The sequence below is a fragment of the Haliotis rubra genome, unplaced genomic scaffold (genome assembly GCF_003918875.1).
Source record: "Haliotis rubra isolate DU_JTF1 unplaced genomic scaffold, ASM391887v1 Scf854, whole genome shotgun sequence".
NCBI classification, from domain to species: Eukaryota; Metazoa; Mollusca; class Gastropoda; order Lepetellida; family Haliotidae; genus Haliotis; species Haliotis rubra.
The window spans coordinates 149,787-176,775 of NW_025767584.1; the positions used below are offsets into that span (position 1 = coordinate 149,787).

General features: G+C 40.1%; 1 protein-coding gene across 2 annotated transcripts in view; it reads left to right on the forward strand.

Annotated features, from left to right (window-relative positions):
* Positions 1-26,645, forward strand: part of LOC124262769 (B-cell receptor CD22-like) — a 58,141-nt gene extending 31,496 nt beyond the window's left edge. The window contains exons 1-13 of one of the 2 annotated variants that reach the window (XM_046697313.1): positions 1,577-1,714; positions 2,590-2,851; positions 6,072-6,314; positions 6,872-7,132; positions 8,630-8,878; positions 9,271-9,417; positions 10,229-10,247; positions 10,854-10,927; positions 19,454-19,522; positions 20,450-20,518; positions 21,438-21,506; positions 25,113-25,160; positions 26,484-26,645. In XM_046697313.1, coding sequence (XP_046553269.1) covers positions 2,620-2,851; positions 6,072-6,314; positions 6,872-7,132; positions 8,630-8,878; positions 9,271-9,417; positions 10,229-10,247; positions 10,854-10,927; positions 19,454-19,522; positions 20,450-20,518; positions 21,438-21,506; positions 25,113-25,160; positions 26,484-26,518 — 1,515 coding nt within the window. In that variant the 5' untranslated portion in view covers positions 1,577-1,714; positions 2,590-2,619 and the 3' untranslated portion in view covers positions 26,519-26,645. Of the gene's footprint in view, positions 1-757; positions 1,019-1,471; positions 1,715-2,589; positions 2,852-6,071; positions 6,315-6,871; positions 7,133-8,629; positions 8,879-9,270; positions 9,418-10,228; positions 10,248-10,853; positions 10,928-19,453; positions 19,523-20,449; positions 20,519-21,437; positions 21,507-25,112; positions 25,161-26,483 lie in introns of those variants that run through there. The other variant, XM_046697312.1, reaches the window with a different exon arrangement.
* Positions 26,646-26,989: the final 344 nt, after the last annotated feature.

Genomic DNA, 26,989 nt, shown 5'->3' on the forward strand with positions numbered 1-26,989 from the left:
TTTTGAACAGCTTGTGGGCTCTATGTGAGATCAAAGCCCGCAGATATGTTGTTCAGCGAGCCTGGGAATGATGCAGACAAATCAATCATCAGAGTTATGATAAATATTGACGTCAAACAACGATCATAGGTGTCTGGGAGGTCTTGAAGGTACACAAGTGCGGCTACCTGTGCTATAAAGATAGGCTACAAATGGCATATGCTTAATCTTACTACATTTAATGTTGCAAATCTAGATTTACATTTTTTTTCATATTTAGTAAATAAGAACCACTCAAAAAATTACATTTACCAACGTACACCCAGGAAAATACTTGATTCATTTCAAAATGGAATAATGTGGGAATCCTTTTGTGACACTGAAGATTATCATTTCGAACATTCCCTCAGTGAAACAAAGCCGAATGTGTTTCTTCGCTCAACATTATTCTAATTCGTTGAATATATCAGGTTTTTAAATGACAATTAGAAGCCATACACATAAGGAATTGAATTTTATGGATGTCAACTTCTCTTTTATGGGGAACACAACGTTTAGGGGTATATTCCAATTCCTCCATGATTTGAGTGATGAATGATTCACCTGATGAAGGAGTACGTATATACTCCAAAACGTTGTGTTCCTCATAATAGAGAAGCTGACATCCATAAAATTATCTTCCTTCCTTGTTCAAAATACAACTCTGTTTGATGTGATATCGCAGCATGCATAATGTACAAAGTCTCCGTTTCACCAAAGATCACATAAATGTCTCCAGACCCTCCGGAAGTACATCTGGAACCGAGCAATGACACCATCAATGTTGGTGTTGGTGAAGACCTCCGTGTGCAGTGTGTCGTGGATGATGCCAACCCTAGTGTCGAGATATACAGGTGGTCACACAACGGACGGACGAGTACTGGGTCGACCTTCCTAAAACGTGACGTAACCAAGTCTGATCAAGGACAACTGACCTGTACTGCTGACAATGGACACATGATGACACCTGGACGGGCAGATGCAACTGTTAGGATCAGATGTAAGCTATGCTCTTTAACTTGTATATCCTTTCTGTAAAAATGAGGCATCCTTTTACCGTGTTGCAGACATCTGTGAATGTGCACTTCTATCAGTTAGCAGCATGTTGTTTTTACCATATATTAATCTAAGACACACTGAGGCTTTGCACTAGAGATTGTAGTGTGGTATGTCTGGAGGTTGGTATCTGGCAGTAGTGATATTGTCCGTGCATGTCCGGGACGTGGTTTTGACACATTTGCAGTGTTGTGATGTGTGATGGTATGTGGCTGGGGAATTTGATTTAGTAATGATGGGCTAGGATAGGGGTGGTTGGGGTCGGAGGGTACATATTTAAACGTGGGGTACGTATTATTTCCTGTATACAGAAATATGTCTAGAAGCTGTATCTAAATTGCAGATTTTATATTTAATGAGGCTATTTCAAGATTGTTTATTTGGTCATATCTTTCAGCAACGTTGAGAATACACTTGGAGCCACAAGGAAGTGTCATCAACGTCCTTCTTGGGCAAGTACTCAGTGTTGTATGTGTGATTGATGTCTCCAACACTCCGGTCACTTCGTTCAGGTGGACACACAGTGGACGTTCCTACAGTGGACAAACCTTCAGTAAAACAATAACATCCAAGTCTGACTCGGGCACATTGACATGCAGTGTCCAGAATGTGAGGGCCTCCACTCGAATCAACGTGTGGTGTAAGTGTTCCATGGAATAAAAGTCATTAAAGTGAAGATATATTATGGTCATAAAAAAGTTGATCGATATAAGAAAGAACTGATAAAAGAATGGAATTGGGAAGAAGATGTGGCGTATTTGGGGAAAGTAACAGAGGTTATCTCTCTGACATGCTATAAAGTGCACATGTGCTTGGTTGTAAGGCCACACAATGTACAGTTTCTTTGCTTGATGTGAGATCAAGTTCGACAGATGTAGCTCCACAAGCATGGGTATTGTGCTGCCACATCAATGATTACTGCCATGATAAATATGGAATTCAAATCACTATTATATACATACTATTCACACTTTGCTAAGGATCAAATCATGGATTCAACAGAAAAGCATGGATCCAAGATTTCAGTTTGTCATTTCGTCTTGTGGATCCTATACCTCCTATTGACAGGTGTTGTGTACTTGTCAATGACTTGTTCCATTATTTGCAAAATGGTTGACTGGTGCCATGAAAACCATTTTTATGGTTACTCATGTATCAAGTGCATAAGGTTAGATTAAAGTGAGTGTTTGCCTAAGGAGGGGCTACCATATATTTATATATCCAATTTCAAATGGATATAATTTCAAATTATAAATCTACGTTAAAGTAAAGTTGTGAATTTTTGTGATCCTTAGCAAAGTGTGAGAAGTATATATCTTGCAGGTAATACATGTTTACAGCCCCGATGACCACCAAATTAGCTGTGCCACCCATGCAATCAAACAACGTCATATGCTGCATTATGCTATATTCACATTTATTATGACCAATATATATCTATTTTGTTTAATCCACGAACTAATAACATGTCTGTTTCGTCACATCCGTATGATATGACATTGCTAATGTCTCCAGACCCGCCAGAGGTACATCTGGAACCGAGCAATGACACCATCAATGTTCGTGTCGGTGAAGACCTCCAGTGTGCAGTGTGTCGTGGATGATGCCAACCCTAGTGTCCAGATATACAGGTGGTCACACAACGGACAAACAAGTACTGGGTCGACCTTCCTCAAACGTGACGTAACCAAGTCTGATCAAGGACAACTGACCTGTACTGCTGACAATGGAAACATGACGACACCTGGACGGGCAGATGCAACTGTTAATGTCCGATGTAAGCTATGTCATTTAACTTTTATTAATATCTTTCCTGTAACAATGAGGCATTCTGATACCGTGTTAGAGACATCTGCGAATGTGCCATGTATCTCCGTATAAAACATGCAGTTTTTAACATATATTCATATAAGAACCACCGAAGTTTTGCAGTAGTAATGCTTGTGTCGTATGTTTGGAGGCTGGTATCAGACAGTAGTGATGCTGGTGTGGTATGTCTGGAGGTTCGACATAAGACAGTAGAGATGTTGGTATGGTATGTCAGGAGGTTGGTATCAGACAGTAGTGATGCAGTGGTATGTCTGGAGGTTGGTATCAGACAGTAGTGATGTTGGTGAGGTATGTCTGGAGGTTGGTATCAGACAGTAGTGATGTTGGTATGGTATGTCAGGAGGTTGCTATCAGACAGTAGTGATGTTGGTATGGTATGTCTGGTGGTTGGTATCAGACAGTAGTGATGCTGTTGTGGTATGTCTGGAGGTTGGTATCAGACAGTAGTGATGCTGGTGTGGTATGTCTGAAGGTTGGTATCAGACAGTAGTGATGTTGGTATGGTATGTCTGGAGGTTGGTATCAGACAGTAGTGATGTTGGTATGGTACGTCTGGAGGTTGGTACCAGACAGTAGTGATGTTGGTGTGTTATGTCTGGAGGTTGGTATCAGACAGTAGTGATGCTGGTGTGGTGTGTCTGGAGGTTGGTATCAGACAGTAGTAATGCCGGTGTGGTATGTCTGGAGGTTGGTATCAGACAGTAGTGATGCTGGTGTGGTATGTCTGGAGGTTGGTACCAGACAGTAGTTATATTGGTATGATATGTCAGGAGGTTGGTATCAGTCAGTAGTAATGTTGGTATGGTATGTCAGGAGGTTGGTATCAGACAGTAGTGATGTTAGTATGGTATGTCTGGTAGTTGGTACCAGACAGTAGTGATGTTGGTATGGTATGTCTGGAGGTTGGTACCAGACAGTAGTGATGTTGGTGTGTTATGTCTTGAGGTTGGTTTCAGACAGTAGTGATGCTGGTGTGGTATGTCTGGAGGTTGGTATCAGACAGAAGTGATGCTGGTGTGGTATGTCTAGAGGTTGGTTTCAGACAATAGTGATGCTGGTGTGGAATGTTTGGGGGTTGGTATCAGACAGTAGTGATGTTGGTATGGTATGTCTAGAGGTTGGTATCAGACAGTAGTAGTAAGATGTCTGATGTATGGTGTGGTATGTCTGGAGGTTGGTATCAGACAGTAGTCAGACAGTAGTGATGCTTTTGGTATGGTATGTCTAGAGGTTGGTATCAGACAGTAGTGATGCTGGTGTGGTATGTCTGGAGGTTGGTATCAGACAGTAGTGATGTTGGTATGGTATGTCTAGAGGTTGGTATCAGACAGTAGTGATGCTGGTGTGGTATGTCTGGAGGTTGGTATTCAGACAGTAGTGATGTTGGTATGGTATGTCTAGAGGTTGGTATCAGACAGTAGTGATGCTGGTGTGGTATGTGGTGAAGGTTGGAATCAGACAGTAGTGATGTTGGTATGGTATGTCTAGATGTTGGTATCAGACAGTAGTGATGCTGGTGTGGTATGTCTGGAGGTTGGTATCAGACAGTAGTGATGCTGGTGTGGTATGTCTGAAGTTTGGAATCAGACAGTAGTGATGTTGATATGGTATGTGTAGATGTTTGTATGACACAGTAGTGATGCTGTGGTGGTATGTCTGGAGGTTGGTATGAGACAGTAGTGATGCTGGTGTGGTATGTCTGGAGATTGGTATCAGACAATAGTGATGCTGGTATGGTATGTCTGGAGGTTGGTATCAGACAGTAGTGATGCTGGTGTGATATGTCTGGAGGTTGGTATCAGACAGTAGTGATGCTTGTGTGATATGTCTGGAGGTTGGTATCAGACAGTAGTGATGCTGGTGTGGTATGTCTGGAGGTTGGTATCAGACAGTAGTGATGCTGGTGTGGTATGTCTGGAGGTTGGTATGAGACAGTAGTGATGCTGGTGTGGTATGTCTGAAGTTTGGAATCAGACAGTAGTGATGTTGGTATGGTATGTGTAGATGTTTGTATGACACAGTAGTGATGCTGTGGTGGTATGTCTGGAGGTTGGTATCAGACAGTAGTGATGCTGGTGTGGTATGTCTGGAGGTTGGTATCAGACAGTAGTGATGTTGGTATGGTATGTCTGGAGGTTGGTATCAGACAGTAGTGATGCTTGTGTGATATGTCTGGAGGTTGGTATCAGACAGTAGTGATGCTGGTGTGGTATGTCTGGAGGTTGGTATTAGACAGTAGTGATGTTGGTATGGTATGTGGTGAAGTTGGTATCAGACAGTAGTGATGCTGATATGGTTTGTCTGGAGGTTGGTATCACACAGTAGTGATGCTTCTGTGGTATGTCTTGAGGTTGGTATCAGACAGTAGTGATGCTGGTGTGTTATGTGTGGAGGTTGGTATCAGACAGTAGTGATGTTGGTGTGATATGTCTGGAGGTTGGTATCAGACAGTAGTGATGTTGGTGTGGATATGTCTGGAGGTTGGTATCAGACAGTAGTGATGCTGGTGTGGTATGTCTGGAGGTTGGTATCAGACAGTAGTGATGCTGATGTGGTATGTCTGGAGGTTGGTATTAAACAGTAGTGATGTTGGAATGGTATGTCTAGAGGTTGGTATGAGACAGTAGTGATGCTGGTGTGGTATGTCTGGAGGTTGGTATCAGACAGTAGTGATATTGGTATGGTATGTGGTGCAGTTGGTATCAGACAGTAGTGATGCTGATATGGTTTGTCTGGAGGTTGGTATCACACAGTAGTGATGCTGGTGTTGTATGTATGGAGGTTGGTATCAGACAGTAGTGATGCTTCTGTGGTATGTCTTGAGGTTAGTATCAGACAGTAGTGATGCTGGTGTGTTATGTGTGGAGGTTGGTATCAGACAGTAGTGATGTTGGTATGATATGTCTGGAGGTTGGTATCAGACAGTAGTGATGTTGGCCGTACATGTCCAGGACGTTTCTGTGACACTTTTGTAATGTTCGGATGTGTGATGGTATGTGGTTGGGGTGTTTGAGATAAAATGATGGGGGTGGTTGGGGTCTGTGAGTACATATTTAAACGTGGGGTACGTATGATTTCCTGAAATGTGTCTAGAAGATATATCTAAATTGCAGATTATATATTTAATAAGGCTATTTCCAGATTATTTATTTGGTCATATCTTTCAGCAACGTTGAGAATACACTTGGAGCCACAAGGAAGTGTCATCAACGTCCTTCTTGGGCAAGTACTCAGTGTTGTATGTGTGATTGATGTCTCCAACACTCCGGTCACTTCGTTCAGGTGGACACACAGTGGACGTTCGTACAGTGGACAAACATTCAGTAAAACAATAACATCCAAGTCTGACTCGGGCACATTGACATGCAATGTCCCGAATTCGAGGGCCTCCACTCGAATCAACGTGTGGTGTAAGTGTTCCATGGAATAAAGTCATTAAAGTGAAGATATATTATGATCATAAAAGAAATTAATATATTTGAGAAAGAATGGAAAAAGAAGGAATTGGGACGAAGATAAAGGCGTATTTGGAGAAAGTAACAAAGGATATCTTTCTGACATGCTATCAAGTACATGTACACATGAGCTTGTTTGTAAGGCCACACTTTGTACAGCTTCTGTGCTTGATGTGAGATTAAGTTCTAGAGAAGTAGCTCCACAAGCATGGGTATTGTGCTGCCAAATCAGTGACTACTGGGATGGTAAATATGGAATTCAAACCACAATCATATATACCTGGAAGGTCTAATGTTTAGAGCGCCGATGACCACATGACCATCTATGCTACCAGTAAAATCACCAAACGTCATATACTGCATTATACTATAATTACATTTGTCATGACCAATATATTTCTATTTCGTTTATTCTACATCCAAGTAAAATGTCTGGTCACGTCCGTTTGATGTGATATTGCATCATTTGCTAATTAAATTTATGGCTGATACAAATATTATAATGTCTCCAGACCCACCAGAGGTACATCTGGAACCGAGCAATGATACCATTGATGTTGCTGTCGGCGAAGACCTCAGTGTGCGATGTGTCGTGGATGGTGCCAACCCTAGTGTCCAGATATACAGGTGGTCACACAACGGACGAACAAGTGCTGGGTGGACCTTCCTAAAGCGTAACGTAACCAAGTCTGACCAAGGACAACTGACCTGTACTGCTGACAATGGACACATGATGACACCTGGACGGGCAGTTGCAACTATAAATGTGAAATGTAAGGGCAAGTGTTAATATTACGATTGCTTACTTGAATGATATTGCGGAATTGGTTTTGCTTTGATTGACTGAGATCAGGATTATCGTATCATGCGTTGGACATGCGTTACAAGTCCTGACGTCACATCAGTGTTAAATCATTGAAGGTAACGTCATGTCAGCCCTTGTTCGTTACATCTGTCATGGGTTCAGGTCTTGAATTGTGCAAGGACAATGAATGATGAGACGAGGAACGTCGCTTAAGAGTAAAACCAGTTTATTGCCTGTGAAATAAGAAGATAACAACATGAGAAAGATGTGTACGTCAGACATGGTCGGATGGTAACATGAAAGTACGTGCATATGTGAGTGAGTGAAATGGTTTTACGCCGCTCTTAGCAAATATTCCAGCAATGTCACGGCGAAGGACACCAGAAATAGGTTTCACCACTTGTACCCATTTTGGAAATCGAACCCTGGCCTTCATCGTGACGACCGAACGCATTAACCGCTAGGCTACCCCACCGCCCCCCCGTATATATGTTATTATATTAATACAAACCAATACAATTATAGATATAAGCGTTGTACATAATAGTTGTGCTATAATTGTATAATTAATAAAATATGCTACAAACAAAAAGTATAGGAAAACCCGAACATTTGGTAGTCACATATAACCTTAAACGTGGTGAGATCTTTTATACTTTAAGGTAATGCACCTTTTTATGTGCTTAATGGGTGCCTTAAACGGCATGTTAGAACATGCAGTGAAGCAACTGATTCAATATTCGTTGAGTTTGACTGAAATTAAACATTGTCAAAATCCGCGAAGACAAGGGTGCTGAAACACGCTAGCACCATGTTTGATTCAAACGCCCAAACACAACAGCCTAGTGCATGTGGAAGACAGACGTCCCATGCAACTCTCCATAAGGCTGTATGACCAAACGGATGAGGTACAGTCAAGCATGCTCTTTTAAAACAGCGTCATACGACTCTTGCTTAGAAGTTGTTCAATCAAGGTTACCACATTCCAGGCTTAGTAAAGCTTTCAAATTTTGTATGGTAGACGTGTGGAGGAGATAGAATACTCGGTATCTTCACTATTTTGATAGTGATTCGTAAACACATGTTCATAATATACTCATGGAAACAAATAAAGAACACATTAAAGTGCAAGTGTTCCTTGATTCTTTCCATGTTTCTTCACAAGGCATGCATTGCACTGTGGGTGAAATTCTGGAAATAAATAGACGAACACTTGTACTTTCATGTGTTCCCTTTTTCGTTCCCATGAGTATATATGAAATTATACGGTTGTACAGTCTTCATTTGGAAGACATTTCTTATGGATGTGGTTTTCCTGCCATTGTTTATGTATCATCAGACAGATTGTTTTCACAGGGTATAAATGTTTCCTGATATTGTGCAATTGTGTACTGTAAATGTTTGATGTTGTGGTTATTTTTCAAACCTTGTAAAACATGAACTGAAACCTTGTGTCTGACATAAGATCCACCGGAGATCCACCTGTCAACAAGGCCAGATGTCATCAGTGTCATGGGTGGGAATGCTGTTGAAGTTGAATGTGTCGTTGACGATGCAAACCCTGCCGTCACCTCCTACGTGTGGCGTCACAACGGCGATATCACTTACGGACAAACATTTCTGAAACACGTGTCATCTTCTGATTCGGGGAACCTATCGTGCTCTGCTACCAATAGACAAGGGACATCAACTGTACAAACAGGCATCGAAGTCTGTGAGTAGCCCCATTATCGTTGTTGTGTGTTCTGCCTAGACGTTAAGCAAAACCGATAAATGTAAATAAGGTAAATGTTTCACTTGATGGTTGGACAAACTTGTCACATATGCTAAAACAGATTACAATTCCTCAGAAGGCAAATATATATTTGTAAAGATGATATAATGTACAATATAACAGTGTGTCGAAAATCCTGAATGGTACCAGACCCGCCAGAGATATATCTGGAACCAATCAATGACCAGTGTCGTGGTCGGTCAAGACGTGCATGTACACTGTGTAGTACATGATGCTAACTCTTGTAGAAAAGGCAAAACTTCAAATACGTCTCCAAATGGCGTACATTCGTGCCTTCATTTTGATAATCTGTTCTGACTGTTCTGTCGCAGTGCAAGCTTCCTCCTTGATCGGGAACGATGAAACTACAAGCAAGAATGCAGTGATTGCCATAGCAACAGGATCTGTGGCCATAGTCATCCTCATCCTGCTCCTCATCATCATTATCTACCAGAGGAGGAGAATGCAGACGGCAAAACGTAAGTGTAATTGTGGTATATATTGATGGTATGGGTGACATAATCTATGCACATAGCTTCACACAATATTCACCAATTTACGTTAATATAGTGAGTGAGTGCGTGAGTGAATGAGTTAAAATTTACAGTCACATCGGCAGTATTTCAGCCATTCCGTGACTAAAACAAGTTTCAAACTGACCATAAATACATGTAAATTCTAATAACCTGTCTAAACCAACTAAAACCAACTAAAATATCACAGTATCAAGAATTAAAACTAGCAACTTTCTCTAACATTGGATTTCAAATTAGGACAAGACGGTATAAAAATAGGCTGTAGATCGCCAACAACTGAAGGTAGATCAACTTACTAGGGACCATGGGGACTTACAGTGCCTTTGCTACCTGCATGGACCCTAGTTGGATTTATACCGTCCCTTCAGATGTTAACGATTGCAGACAAATCTAGCCTTATGTTAAAATAACATATATCCTACGATTTAATAATGTGGTAGGTTTAAATTTTCTGTGACTCTTTTGGGACTTACGTATACTCTCACTACTTTAACCCCCTTCGAGCATACAGCCACTACTAATCTCAGTTACTAAGTTGAACTTCCAATCATAAAAAGTACATGTATTTACAAAACATTTTTAATCACCATTTTGTCAATCCATTCTATCTCTTTTAAAACGTCGATATACGTTAATATAACAACTATACTATGTATAAAAACGAGAATCTATCCAATATTAGTAAATTTTGCTGAAAACAGCATAGAATAGCATTGCTCTGAATATGTCATTGTCAACTGCGTTTTCTTTCCAGCTATTGAGAATCAACAGAGGTAGGTGTCTTTTTCATTGATGGAGCCAAATTGCCCTTTCTGTTCTTTACTCCCCACAAAATATAAAGTCCTGCCCAACATATGTTTATTTACCGATGTATATACTATTAAATTGTAAAAAGCTATCTAAAATGCGTAAAAATGTATATTTACATCAATCACAATGGCATATTTGTCAGTAAGTAGAGACCTTTGTCTGTTGTGCAGTTATAAAAGTTACTGAAGCTTCTTTAAGTGGCGGTTGGTAGGATGAAGAGGTTCACGTTGTATGGTTTAACCTCTTTTTGATTGCATTGGATACGACGTTCGGTGTAGATGCTTGATAGCGGCGTTATTATCACCACCTAACATCCATGGCAACAAAGATGTCGTCAATCCTTATAACATGTTGTTCCTTGACGGTAATGCAGAGTAACGAACCATATATTTGACTTATTATATCCTAATGTCTGTTAAACGAGAATGTTCCTTCTTAAACTTAATGAATGGTAATATTAACAGTAACGAACAATATCTTTGAGATGTGTGATGAACAAGAATATAATCACTATGTCCATCGTGGCACAGATTGTATAATTTGATGTTGTGTTTGTGTGTGTAAACTAGACCTACACAGACGTCCAGGGCAGATGGTGCAAGACGCCGACAGAATTACGAGACCATGGAGCGGCCAAGTGGAGGTATAGCACCGATATCATATACAAGGAAGGATAAGCAATATATGGATGAACAACTTCTTTATTGCTGTGCGAGCGACGTTTCCAGGTGAACACTGTTATCAAGCAAGTGATGGACAGCAAGAGGATAGAGAAGCATATATACAAGTTAGAGGAGATGTTTGTACCTTACAATTGGGATTAGGAAGCCAGACACAATAACAACGCATGGCCTTTGATAAAAGGCGTTAACAAGCCTGCAATGTACACAAGGGAATAGTGAAAACTGTAATATGCATAAAGGGGGGATTATGGATGGTGAGGATCTTTGATGAGTTGGTAGTATGTAGGAATGATATATAATCAGTTTGGTGGTGGTTGATTGATGTCTGGAGTCTTTTGATGTAGATAGCTTCTTGGAGTGTCCTGAGTTTACAGTTTTTGAGGTTGGTTGTTAGGGTTTTGGCTCTGTCCGACTGGAACCTGTGGTCGGGGTTGCCTTGGATGTGATCTGATAGGGCTGATTTTGATACTGATGCCTGATGCTCTTTGACTCGGGTTTTGAGGGGTCTTGATATTTCACCTACATAGGCCTGTACACAATTGCATCGGACGTGGGCAACTGTTCCCAGTAGTTGTTGTATCTGGCTGGTTGGTTCTCTGGAAAACCACATTTATATTGGCCTGTTTTTTTCCAAGATTCTCTGGATTTTGTGGCTGACAATTCCGTAGTAGGGGGGGCTGATGATAAAGGGTGCAGATTGTTGGCGGGTGGATTTCTTTGTTTTGTTGTTTAAGTTCTGTATGGTTTGTTGCTGTTCGGGGTAGTTGTTGTACTGGGTGAAGACTTGTTTCAGGTGCTGGAGTTCGGTGGTAACGTCGCTCTCACAGCAATAAAGAAGTTCATCTATATATTGGTAAAATACAAACTTTTAAATGCCTCTCAAAGAAAATATCATATACAGTATATACTGAGTTACGTGAACGGCCAAGTGGAGGTAAAGCACCAATATTATATATAGCATATACTGAGTGACGTGAACGGCCAAGTGGAGGTATAGCACCAATTTTATAAATAACATATACTGAATGATGTGAACGGCCAAGTGGGGGTATAGCACCAATATTATCTATAGCATATACTGAGTGACGTGAACGGCCAAATGGGGGTATAGCACCAATATTATATATAGCATATACTTAGTGACGTGAACGGTCAAGTGGGGGTATAGCACCAATATTATATATAGCATATACTGAGTGACGTGAACGGCCAAATGGAGGTATAGCATCAATATTATATATAGCATATACTTAGTGACGTGAACGGTCAAGTGGAGGTATAGCACCAATATTATATATAGCATATACTGAATGACATGAACGTCCAGGTGGAGGTATAGTACCAATATTATATATAGCATATACTGAGTGACGTGAACGGCCAAATGGAGGTATAGCATCAATATTATATATAGCATATACTTAGTGACGTGAACGGTCAAGTGGGGGTATAGCACCAATGTTATATATAGCATATATTGAGAGACGTGAACGGCCAAGTAGAGGTATAGCACCAATGTTATCTATAGCATATACTGAGTGACGTGAACGGCCAAGTGGAGGTATAGCACCAATGTCATATAAAGCATATACTGAGTGACGTGAACGGCCAAGTGGAGGTATGGCACCAATATTATATATAGCATGTACTGAGTGACGTGAACGGCCAAGTGGAGGTATAGCACCAATGTTATATATAGCATGTACTGAGTGACGTGAACGGCCAAGTGGAGGTATGGCACCAATGTTATATATAGCATATACTGAGTGACGTGAACGGCCAAGTGGAGGTATAGCACCAATATTATATATAGCATATACTGAGTGACGTGAACGGCCAAGTGGAGGTATAGCACCAATATTATATATAGCATATACTGAGTGAATCGAAAGGCCAAGTGGAGGCATGGCATTAATATTATATGTAGCATATACTGAGTGACGTGAACGGCCAAGTGGAGGTATAGCACCAATGTTATATATAGCATGTACTGAGTGACGTGAACGGCCAAGTGGAGGTATGGCACTAATATTATATATAGCATATACTGAGTGACGTGAACGGCCAAGTGGAGGTATAGCACCAATATTATATATAGCATATACTGAATGACGTGAACGGCCAAGTGGAGGTATAGCACCAATATTATATATAGCATATACTGAGTGAATCGAAAGGCCAAGTGGAGGCATGACACTAATATTATATATAGCATATACTGAGTGACGTGAACGGCCAAGTAGAGGTATGGCACCAATGATATATATAGCATACACTGAGTGACGTGAATGGTCAAATGGAGGTATAGCACCAATATTATATAGAGCATATACTGAGTGACGTGAACGGCCAAGTGGAGGTATGGCACTAATATTATATATATCATATACTGAGTGACGTGAACGGCCAAGTGGAGGCATGGCATTAATATTATATGTAGCATATACTGAGTGACGTGAACGGCCAAGTGGAAGTAAGTATAGCACCAATATTATATATAGCATATACTGAGTGACGTGAACGGCCAAGTGGAGGCATGGCATTAATATTATATGTAGCATATACTGAGTGACGTGAACGGCCAAGTGGAAGTATAGCACCAATATTATATATAGCATGTACTGAGTGACGTGAACGGCCAATGGAGGTATGGCACCAATGTCATATAAAGCATATACTGAATGACGTGAACGGCCAGGTGGAGGTATGGCACCAATGGTATATATAGCATGTACTGAATGACGTGAACGGCCAAGTGGAGGTACAGCCCCAATCTTATATAGAGCATATACTGAATGACGTGAACGGCCAAGTGGAGGTACAGCCCCAATCTTATATAGAGCATATACTGAATGACGTGAACGGCCAAGTGGAGGTATGGCACCAATGTTATATATAGCATATACTGAGTGACGTGAACGGCCAAGTGGAGGTATAGCACCAATATTATATATAGCATATACTGAATGACGTGAACGGCCAAGTGGAGGTATAGCACCAATATTATATATAGCATATACTGAGTGAATCGAAAGGCCAAGTGGAGGCATGACACTAATATTATATATAGCATATACTGAGTGACGTGAACGGCCAAGTGGAGGTATAGCACCAATGGTATATATAGCATGTACTGAGTGACGTGAACGGCCAAGTGGAGGTATGGCACCAATGTTATATATAGCATATACTGAGTGACGTGAACGGCCAAGTGGAGGTATAGCACCAATGTTATATATAGCATGTACTGAGTGACGTGAACGGCCAAGTGGAGGTATAGCACCAATGTTATATATAGCATGTACTGAGTGACGTGAACGGCCAAGTGGAGGTATGGCACCAATATTATATATAGCATATACTGAGTGACGTGAACGGCCAAGTGGAGGTATAGCACCAATATTATATATAGCATGTACTGAGTGGGCGTGAACGGCCAAGTGGAGGTATGGCACCAATATTATATATAGCATATACTGAGTGACGTGAACGGCCAAGTGGGAATTATAGCACCAATGTTATATATAGCATGTACTGAGTGACGTGAACGGCCAAGTGGAGGTATGGCACCAATGTTATATATAGCATATACTGAGTGACGTGAACGGCCAAGTGGAGGTATAGCACCAATATTATATATAGCATATACTGAATGACGTGAACGGCCAAGTGGAGGTATAGCACCAATATTATATATAGCATATACTGAGTGAATCGAAAGGCCAAGTGGAGGCATGACACTAATATTATATATAGCATATACTGAGTGACGTGAACGGCCAAGTAGAGGTATGGCACCAATGATATATATAGCATACACTGAGTGACGTGAATGGTCAAATGGGTATAGCACCAATATTATATAGGCATATACTGAGTGACGTGAACGGCCAAGTGGAGGTATGGCACTAATATTATATATATCATATACTGAGTGACGTGAACGGCCAAGTGGAGCATGGCATTAATATTATATGTAGCATATACTGAGTGACGTGAACGGCCAAGTGGAAGTATAGCACCAATATTATATATAGCATATACTGAGTGACGTGAACGGCCAAGTGGAGGCATGGCATTAATATTATATGTAGCATATACTGAGTGACGTGAACGGCCAAGTGGAAGTATAGCACCAATATTATATATAGCATGTACTGAGTGACGTGAACGGCCAATGGAGGTATGGCACCAATGTCATATAAAGCATATACTGAATGACGTGAACGGCCAGGTGGAGGTATGGCACCAATGGTATATATAGCATGTATGCTGAATGACGTGAACGGCCAAGTGGAGAATTACAGCCCCAATCTTATATAGAGCATATACTGAATGACGTGAACGGCCAAGTGGAGGTACAGCCCCAATCTTATATAGAGCATATACTGAATGACGTGAACGGCCAAGTGGAGGTATAGCACCAATGTTGTCTATAACATATACTTAGTGACGTGAACGGCCAAGTGGAGGCATGGCACCAATGGCATATAAAGCATATACTGAGTGACGTGAACGGCCAAGTGGAGGTATAGCACCAATGTTATATATAGCATATACTGAGTGACGTGAACGGCCAAGTGGAGGCATGGCATTAATATTATATGTAGCATATACTGAGTGACGTGAACGGCCAAGTGGAGGTATGGCACTAATATTATATATAGCATATACTGAGTGACGTGAACGGCCAGAGTGGAGGTATGGCACCAATGATATATAGCATATACTGAGTGACGTGAACGGCCAAGTGGAGGTATGGCACTAATATTATATATAGCATATACTGAGTGACGTGAACGGCCAAGTGGAGGTATAGCACCAATATTATATATAGCATATACTGAATGACGTGAACGGCCAAGTGGAGGTATAGCACCAATATTATATATAGCATATACTATGAGTGAATCGAAGGCCAAGTGGAGGCATGACACTAATATTATATATAGCATATACTGAGTGACGTGAACGGCCAAGTAGAGGTATGGCACCAATGATATATATAGCATACACTGAGTGACGTGAATGGTCAAATGGAGGTATAGCACCAATATTATATAGAGCATATACTGAGTGACGTGAACGGCCAAGTGGAGGTATGGCACTAATATTATATATATCATATACTGAGTGACGTGAACGGCCAAGTGGAGGCATAGCATTAATATTATATATAGCATATACTGAGTGACGTGAACGGCCAAGTGGAAGTATAGCACCAATATTATATATAGCATATACTGAGTGACGTGAACGGCCAAGTGGAGGCATGGCATTAATATTATATGTAGCATATACTGAGTGACGTGAACGGCCAAGTGGAAGTATAGCACCAATATTATATATAGCATGTACTGAGTGACGTGAACGGCCAATGGAGGTATGGCACCAATGTCATATAAAGCATATACTGAATGACGTGAACGGCCAGGTGGAGTATATGGCACCAATGGTATATATAGCATGTACTGAATGACGTGAACGGCCAAGTGGAGATTACAGCCCCAATCTTATATAGAGCATATACTGAATGACGTGAACGGCCAAGTGGAGGTACAGCCCCAATCTTATATAGAGCATATACTGAATGACGTGAACGGCCAAGTGAGGTATAGCACCAATGTTGTCTATAACATATACTTAGTGACGTGAACGGCCAAGTGGAGAGCATGGCACCAATGGCATATAAAGCATATACTGAGTGACGTGAACGGCCAAGTGGAGGTATAGCACCAATGTTATATATAGCATATACTGAGTGACGTGAACGGCCAAGTGGAGGCATAAGCATTAATATTATATGTAGCATATACTGAATGGCGTGAACGGCCAAGTGGAGTACAGCCCCAATCTTATATAGAGCATATACTGAATGACGTGAACGGCCAAGTGGAGGTACAGCCCCAATCTTATATAGAGCATATACTGAATGACGTGAACGGCCAAGTGGAGGTATAGCACCAATGTTGTCTATAACATATACTTAGTGACGTGAACGGCCAAGTGGAGGCATGGCACCAATGGCATATAAAGCATATACTGAGTGACGTGAACGGCCAAGTGGAGGCATGGCATTAATATTATATGTAGCATATACTGAGTGACGTGAACGGCCAAGTGGAGTATGGCACTAATATTATATATAGCAGCATATACTGAGTGACGTGAACGGCCAAGTGGAGGTATGGCACCAATGATATATATCGCATATACTGAGTGACGTGAACGGCCAAGTGGAGGTATGGCACTAATATTATATATAGCATATACTGAGTGACGTGAACGGCCAAGTGGAGGTATAGCACCAATATTATATATAGCATATACTGAATGACGTGAACGGCCAAGTGGAGGTATAGCACCAATATTATATATAGCATATACTGAGTGAATCGAAAGGCCAAGTGGAGGCATGACACTAATATTATATATAGCATATACTGAGTGACGTGAACGGCCAAGTAGAGGTATGGCACCAATGATATATATAGCATACACTGAGTGACGTGAATGGTCAAATGGAGGTATAGCACCAATATTATATAGAGCATATACTGAGTGACGTGAACGGCCAAGTGGAGGTATGGCACTAATATTATATATATCATATACTGAGTGACGTGAACGGCCAAGTGGAGGCATGGCATTAATATTATATGTAGCATATACTGAGTGACGTGAACGGCCAAGTGGAAGTATAGCACCAATATTATATATAGCATATACTGAGTGACGTGAACGGCCAAGTGGAGGCATGGCATTAATATTATATGTAGCATATACTGAGTGACGTGAACGGCCAAGTGGAAGTATAGCACCAATATTATATATAGCATGTACTGAGTGACGTGAACGGCCAATGGAGGTATGGCACCAATGTCATATAAAGCATATACTGAATGACGTGAACGGCCAGGTGGAGGTATGGCACCAATGGTATATATAGCATGTACTGAATGACGTGAACGGCCAAGTGGAGGTACAGCCCCAATCTTATATAGAGCATATACTGAATGACGTGAACGGCCAAGTGGAGGTACAGCCCCAATCTTATATAGAGCATATACTGAATGACGTGAACGGCCAAGTGGAGGTATAGCACCAATGTTGTCTATAACATATACTTAGTGACGTGAACGGCCAAGTGGAGGCATGGCACCAATGGCATATAAAGCATATACTGAGTGACGTGAACGGCCAAGTGGAGGTATAGCACCAATGTTATATATAGCATATACTGAGTGACGTGAACGGCCAAGTGGAGGCATGGCATTAATATTATATGTAGCATATACTGAGTGACGTGAACGGCCAAGTGGAGGTATGGCACTAATATTATATATAGCATATACTGAGTGACGTGAACGGCCAAGTGGAGGTATGGCACCAATGATATATATAGCATATACTGAGTGACGTGAACGGCCAAGTCGAGGTGTGGTACCAGTATTATATATAGGATATGCTGAGTGATGCCCATAACGTATAACCCGTTCACAAACACGTCTATCCATACGTGTGTATACTTGCATACGTGAATATATATATATATATATATATATATATATATGTGACTTAATACGAGTGATGAATCCTGTAGTCCTTGTCATCTAAACGCGTATACTCACGTGCTCAGTATATAACATTACTAATCACCACACGTACATTCAGAGCTGGTCGGTTTGTTTGGGTTCCAAGGATTTGAGTGTACATATCAAGCCAAACACATTTTGCTTCATGTGGACATTTAAATTGAGTAAGTTTACGTATACACGAATATGGCTAAGTCAGTACATGTTGTAATGTTGTAATGTAACACCCAACTCAGCTCTATAACGACAGGCACAACACGTAAAAGGAAAATGAAAGCAATACATCAAATCCTTATATGACATTTCCAATCATCTAAAACGTGGGATGCAGATCTCCTACAGCAGTAGCTGGATTAACCAGCCTTGGAAGTGGCAGTGCCTATGAATTCTACTTCCCGTGAAGATCCGGGTTAGAATTGATCTTCAGCAATCAACGCTTGTCGTAAGGGGCAACTAACGGGATCGAGTGGTCAGGCTTGCTCTCTTGGTTGACACATGTCATCGTATCCGAGTAGCGTATGCTGATTGTGCTAAACATGGAATGAAGCAATAGGTGGACTAATCAGTCTTGGATGTTGCCTGTGAATTCTTCTACCCGTGATTATGTGCTTCAAGCTTCAAGCAGAATGAGGACAACACGAGCCAATAGACAAACAGGGATATGCAATGTTCTGTTTTGAAGCTTCAATCCTTTCACAATAACGAACTACTTAACGAAGTGTAAGGACTCTTACCCTTAACACCTGGTTTTCAGATTATTATGTCTCAGTCTTTGCGTTCCTCATTCCTGTCATTTATGGGTTCACAAAGTATGCATGGGATTTTCTGCTAAATCAAACTGACTGGCCAAAAAAATAATGATTTATTTTCTGAAATAACACAATGTTCCAGATGACGATCCTGCTCACATCTATGGCAACCTTCGATTTGAAGATAAAGAAAACACACGACAAAAATCAGGTAAACACAACGAAGCAAATATAAAAGTTAATCGGGGTGCTTCTTTCATGAGTCTTTTTTTGAGGATTAATCATATTTAAGTGTTAATAAGTGGCCTGTATCAGGCCTACCATAGAAACGGTGAACAAATCCTCAAAACCGAGCTCATATACACCCAAACAGGACCAAAAAATCACCCAAATAGGAAAATATCCTTCCAAACCTGCAACAATTTCCTCTAAAACCGAAACAAACGCATCTGTAATGGCAAACGAATCGTTTAAAATGGTAACAAAACTCGCAAGAGCGCCCGAGAACGGTCGCCAAGCTTTCAAAACGGCAGTCTACAGCAGTACATGACTGTTATATACAGACCGCCGACATACAGCTGGAATATTGGTGAGTGCGGCGTAAAACAACAAAACACAACACCCGATGATAGTAACATGGAATACAGAACTCCAGTAGCAGTAGCTGCACCAAGTAGAAGTTGAATTTGCACTGCCTACGAATTGTACACAGTAGCCTGGACATGAAGTTATAAACCAGGCTTCAAGCAACACGAGCCAATAGGCAAACAGCGATATGGAATGTTTAGAAGTAAAACTCGTTTATTATGACAGGACGTGCGTGTCAACTCAAGGTACAGCAGTGTGAAGCTTCTTTAACTCCTTGGCAGAGTTATTACTATTCCCTGATGATATTGGCATCATAACAAATTAAAAACTTTATTTTGAAGCTTTAATCCTTTCACAATAACGAACTACTTAACGAAATGTAAGAACTCTTACCCTTAACACCTGGTTTTCAGATTATTTTGAGTCCGACTTTGCGTTCCTCATTCCTGTCATTTTGGGGTTCACAAAGTATGCATGGGGTTTTCTGCTAAATCAAGCAGACTGTCCTACAATTCTATGTAATTTATTCTGAAATAACACAATGTTCCAGATGACGATTCTGCTCATATCTATCGCAACCTTGCATTTGAAGATGAAGAAAGCACACGACAAGAAACAGGTAAACTGTTGCTGGTTTCAAACACACGAATCAGATATTAAAGTTAATCGTGGTCCTTCTTTCATAAAGCGGTTTGGAGTATTAACCATATCTAAGTGTTAATAGGAGGCCTATATCAGTTAATCAGAATTTCAAGACAAGCAGAATGATGGAGAAAGGCCCTCATGGCGATACGAATTCTGCAATTATCATAACAACTTAAAGTTAGTTTGAGTTTGCGCGTCTACACACAAAGGTATCATAGGTGTATCACAAATTATAAGATACGATCAGACCTGTATGAAGCTTCGGGCGACCATCAGCTGAACATCATGGCGTCCGATGTTTTGCTAGGGCTCTCGATAGAGAAAAACAATCAATCCCGACACCTTCCAGTGATTTGTTTTCTTCTGTGCCACGACGACACACTGGATGACACGCAGTTCATATCCACATGTATTATAATATATTAATAACTATCTTCACAGTAGGGTAAATCTGTAAAGATCCATGCTTGTCGATAGAGGCGACTAACGGGGTCAGGTGGTCTTGCTGTCTGTCTTGGTTGACACATGTCATCGCATCCCAATTGCTTAGATCGACGCTGGTGCCTTTGATCCCTGGCGTGTCTGTCCATGACTCGATTACAACCATTTAGCTGGAATATTGATGAGTACGTTACACAACAGCATCAGCAACAACAAAACAACAACAATAACAAGAGACTGTTGGGTCACACCTCGAATGACCGTCTTTGCCTCTATCACCCGAAATGCTCAATCACACTTTAATATTTGGCTAAAACTGATTTTGCCTGAAATTGGAGACGCCCACAGTGTCAGCCAACATAGTGTCTAGAAGATGATGCACAAACAAACATGCATTTGGCAAACATTTTAATTTGATTCACAGTGTATGCTGAAATTTGGTATGTTCACAGGAACTGCTTCGGGTCAATCCTACGGTGACATCCAGCTTGAAATGAGCGAGAACATACGAAAACAAAGAGGTACTAAGACGTGGATAAAGACTGTGCGGAGTGACAAAATGCACATTGACTATGTGGGGTGCATATTTACTCAACACAGCTATGCTTTACCATCTGATGTGATTGGGGGCGGCGGGGTAGCCTCGTGATCAAAGCATTTGCATAGGCCTGGATTCGATTCCCACATGGGTTACAATGTGTGAAGTCTATTTCTGCTATCCCCCAATATGATATTGCTGGAATATTGCTAAAAGCGACATAAAACGAAACTAACTTCCTCACTCTCCCCGGTTTTCACGATATCAGTGATGAGAACTGGTGGTCCAGAGGTCTAAAGAAACGCAACACACACAGCTGCCTCAGTCCGCGGGTTGTGAGTTCTAATTTAATATAAGGATGGTTCCTGGTTCATAGTAATTTAGAGATACAAAGCTTATTGACACAAAAATACAAAATAGGAATAGGTCAAAATGAAAAAAAGTTGATAACAGTTTGTGTGTTTTTGCAATGATGTAAATGAGAGTGTGTGTCATGTGTACTGGGAATGTCAGGAGACACAAACCTTTGGGATAAACCTACAAATTTGGCTCAACAATGTTTATCCTCATCCATTGATATTATCTAAAAACATGATTTGGTTTGGTACTCCACATGAAAATGGAATACTAAATCACATCATCATTGCGTAGAGACATATTCACATATGCAGTAAAAATATACTTCCAAATCTACCTTTATATATTAAACTGTAAAAGAAATATTCATTTTGGAAAATCATATATCAACAACTTTCGTTTTGTAAGTTAATGTTACATAGTGCCCTGTGCATCAGCGGTACATGGTCCTGTTTAACAGTTCTATATAAGTCCTGTTTATCAGTGGTACATGGTCCTGTTTAACAGTTCTATATAAGTCCTGTTTATCAGCGGTACATGGTCCTGTTTAACAGTTCTATATAGGTCCTGTTTATCAGTGGTACATGGTCCTGTTTAACAGTTCTATATAAGTCCTGTTTATCAGTGGTACATGGTCCTGTTTAACAGTTCTATATAAGTCCTGTTTATCAGTGGTACATGGTCCTGTTTAACAGTTCTATATAAGTCCTGTTTATCAGTGGTACATGGTCCTGTTTAAAAGTTCTATATACGTCCTGTTTATCAGTGGTACATGGTCCTGTTTAACAGTTCTATATAAGTCCTGTTTATCAGTGGTACATGGTCCAGTTTAACAGTTCTATATAGGTCCTGTTTATCAGTGGTACATGGTCCTGTTTAACAGTTCTATATAGGTCCTGTTTATCAGTGGTACATGGTCCTGTTTAACAGCTCTATATAAGTCCTGTTTATCAGTGGTACATGGTCCTGTTTAACAGTTCTATATAAGTCCTGTTTATCAGTGGTACATGGTCCTGTTTAACAGTTCTATATAAGTCCTGTTTATCAGTGGTACATGGTCCTGTTTAAAAGTTCTATATACGTCCTGTTTATCAGTGGTACATGGTCCTGTTTAACAGTTCTATATAGGTCCTGTTTATCAGTGGTACATGGTCCTGTTTAACAGTTCTATATAGGTCCTGTTTATCAGTGGTACATGGTCCTGTTTAACAGCTCTATATAAGTCCTGTTTATCAGTGGTACATGGTCCTGTTTAACAGTTCTATATAAGTCCTGTTTATCAGTGGTACATGGTCCTGTTTAACAGTTCTATATAAGTCCTGTTTATCAGTGGTACATGGTCCTGTTTAACAGTTCTATATAAGTCCTGTTTATCAGTGGTACATGGCCCTGTTTAACAGTTCTATATAAGTCCTGTTTATCAGTGGTACATGGTCCTGTTTAACAGTTCTATATAAGTCCTGTTTATCAGTGGTACATGGTCCTGTTTAACAGTTCTATATAAGTCCTGTTTATCAGTGGTACATGGTCCTGTTTAACAGTTCTATATAGGTCCTGTTTATCAGTGGTACATGGTCCTGTTTAACAGCTCTATATAAGTCATGTTTATCAGTGGTACATGGTCCTGTTTAACAGTTCTATATAAGTCCTGTTTATCAGTGGTACATGGTCCTGTTTAACAGTTCTATATAAGTCCTGTTTATCAGTGGTACATGGTCCTGTTTAACAGTTCTATATAAGTCCTGTTTATCAGTGGTACATGGCCCTGTTTAACAGTTCTATATAAATCCTGTTTATCAGTGGTACATGGTCCTGTTTAACAGTTCTATATAAGTCCTGTTTATCAGTGGTACATGGTCCTGTTTAACAGTTCTATATAAGTCCTGTTTATCAGTGGTACATGGTCCTGTTTAACAGTTCTATATAAGTCATGTTTATCAGCGGTACATGGTCCTGTTTAAAAGTTCTATATACGTCCTGTTTATCAGTGGTACATGGTCCTGTTTAACAGTTCTATATAAGTCCTGTTTATCAGTGGTACATGGTCCTGTTTAACAGTTCTATATAAGTCCTGTTTATCAGTGGTACATGGTCCTGTTTAACAGTTCTATATAAGTCCTGTTTATCAGTGGTACATGGTCCTGTTTAACAGCTCTATATAAGTCCTGTTTATCAGTGGTACATGGTCCTGTTTAACAGTTCTATATAAGTCCTGTTTATCAGTGGTACATGGTCCTGTTTAACAGTTCTATATAAGTCCTGTTTATCAGTGGTACATGGTCCTGTTTAACAGTTCTATATAAGTCCTGTTTATCAGTGGTACATGGTCCTGTTTAACAGTTCTATATAAGTCATGTTTATCAGCGGTACATGGTCCTGTTTAAAAGTTCTATATACGTCCTGTTTATCAGTGGTACATGGTCCTGTTTAACAGTTCTATATAAGTCCTGTTTATCAGTGGTACATGGTCCTGTTTAACAGTTCTATATAAGTCCTGTTTATCAGTGGTACATGGTCCTGTTTAACAGTTCTATATAAGTCCTGTTTATCAGTGGTACATGGTCCTGTTTAACAGTTCTATATAAGTCCTGTTTATCAGTGGTACATGGTCCTGTTTAACAGTTCTATATAAGTCCTGTTTATCAGTGGTACATGGTCCTGTTTAACAGTTCTATATAAGTCATGTTTATCAGCGGTACATGGTCCTGTTTAAAAGTTCTATATACGTCCTGTTTATCAGTGGTACATGGTCCTGTTTAACAGTTCTATATAAGTCCTGTTTATCAGTGGTACATGGTCCTGTTTAACAGTTCTATATAAGTCCTGTTTATCAGTGGTACATGGTCCTGTTTAACAGTTCTATATAAGTCCTGTTTATCAGTGGTACATGGTCCTGTTTAACAGCTCTATATAAGTCCTGTTTATCAGTGGTACATGGTCCTGTTTAACAGTTCTATATAAGTCCTGTTTATCAGTGGTACATGGTCCTGTTTAACAGTTCTATATAAGTCCTGTTTATCAGTGGTACATGGTCCTGTTTAACAGTTCTATATAAATCCTGTTTATCAGTGGTACATGGTCCTGTTTAACAGTTCTATATAAGTCCTGTTTATCAGTGGTACATGGTCCTGTTTAACAGTTCTATATAAGTCCTGTTTATCAGTGGTACATGTATATCCGTGCTGTAAAACAACATGATGTCCTTATCTGTATTTATCCTTTTTCACCCCAGCAAAAGACAAGAAAGTAAAACCAACCAAAGCACAGAAATACGACGACGGTAAGTTGGGCACTTTGACTTGTGGCTATTACTCTAATAGCATCAGAACTGAGAACGAGCCAGTTATAAAATTCGTTGTTTCCGCCGCACACTAAAGTATTCGAATGAGATGACGGCGATTAGATAAATTACATCACCGAGCCTGACCACCAGATCCACTTGGGATCTGCAAGCCCCTGTCTCACAGTTCCGTGAACCACATTATTTTCTTTGCTACCTAGCCCTCCATAAAGCCCTATATGGAGCAAGTCTAGATTTCCTTAGGTTCTGAATTTCCCATCTCACTTGGGCTTTTTTTAAATTTAAATGGGTATATTTTTTACTGTCAGTATATATAGTCTGAGACTAATCGTTAGTTTAGGGATTCGCATGCATCGTTCGGCATCTGTTTTAATCCGGAATCACATATTGTGGTTTGAGATAAAATGCTTTACATTTCACAAAGCACCTGTGAGTCTTTACGATACTACAAATTATACATTAATCATACAAGGATAAAGGATGTTAATATGATTAATTTATGGGTTTTTAACATAAATAATAGTAGTTTGTCACATGTTGAAACATCGATGGTTACTCATATGTATGTTACCTATATGTTTCACTGCAAGCGAGTTGATAGCCCATATTTAATAACTGAATTAGAAACCGTATGGTCAATTTGCTATGACAACCTAATCATTTAGGAGTTAAACTTAATATGTTTGAAAATTCGATAAATGTAAAACCGAATTGATACTCTCTAAACGGAAGCAAACATATGCTTTACACACCAGGATGGTTATCTGTAAATCTTGTACAAAGGATATTTATTGTTTTGTTTTTCAAAGTTGCTTGTTAACGGTTGGGCAATTGAGATTGAATATTCTTGTAATAGAAGGTAATGTGATAGTGAGGTTCCCTAATAATTGTGAAGGAAAATTGTATATAATTGTATTTTTCGAGTTTTAATAAATGTTTTTTATTATTTACATTTCCATCAGTCATGTTGGTGGCCAAGCTGAAGTAGTACGACAGTGTTGTGTGCGTGCACTGTGAAGCAGTCATAAAATCAGACGCATTTTTCAATCCAAAGTGATAGTTCATTCATTTATTTATGTACTGATTCCAGTATTTGACGTAGTCATGGTAGAGTAAAAGATCTCTTTGTACAATGCCCTGTCAATATATTGTCTTCAAAACATTACTTAAAATTATTTACTTTAAAATTTAATAAAATGTATGTGACATTCATGGAAGCCGGAAGGGAGTTAAGTTGTACACACAATGGCGGATTCTGTATCACCATTATCACTGACTTACATCTGTGTTTTTCCTTCGCAGAGCCAACCTATCAAAACTCCGTCGTCAGGAACTAGTCGTTTTCATAACTATAGATACTGACATCATCACGTGACCTGGGCACATATCTGCATCAATCGTCAGGAACTAGGATACTGACATCATCACGTGACCTGGGCACATATCTGCATCAATTGTCAGGAACTAGGATACTGACATCATCACATGACCTGGCCACATATCTGCATCAGCGATTAGTATTTACCATAATGTATGTTAGCATGTGCATGCCTATCTGCTGTTTACCATAGTTGGCCCAATGCCTATAAAACTAGCCCCATCACTGCAGTTTGGCTGTACCTAATTGGCTTCTCTCCCGTTAATCTCACAGAGTCGCCATCTTATTGTTATCATTGATCATGAAATCTGACATTATATTGATTTCTTGTATGTACTCTATATGATGCCTCATTACTCTATATGATGCCTCATTACTCTATATGATGCCTCATTACTCTATATGATGATTCATTACTCTATATGATGAC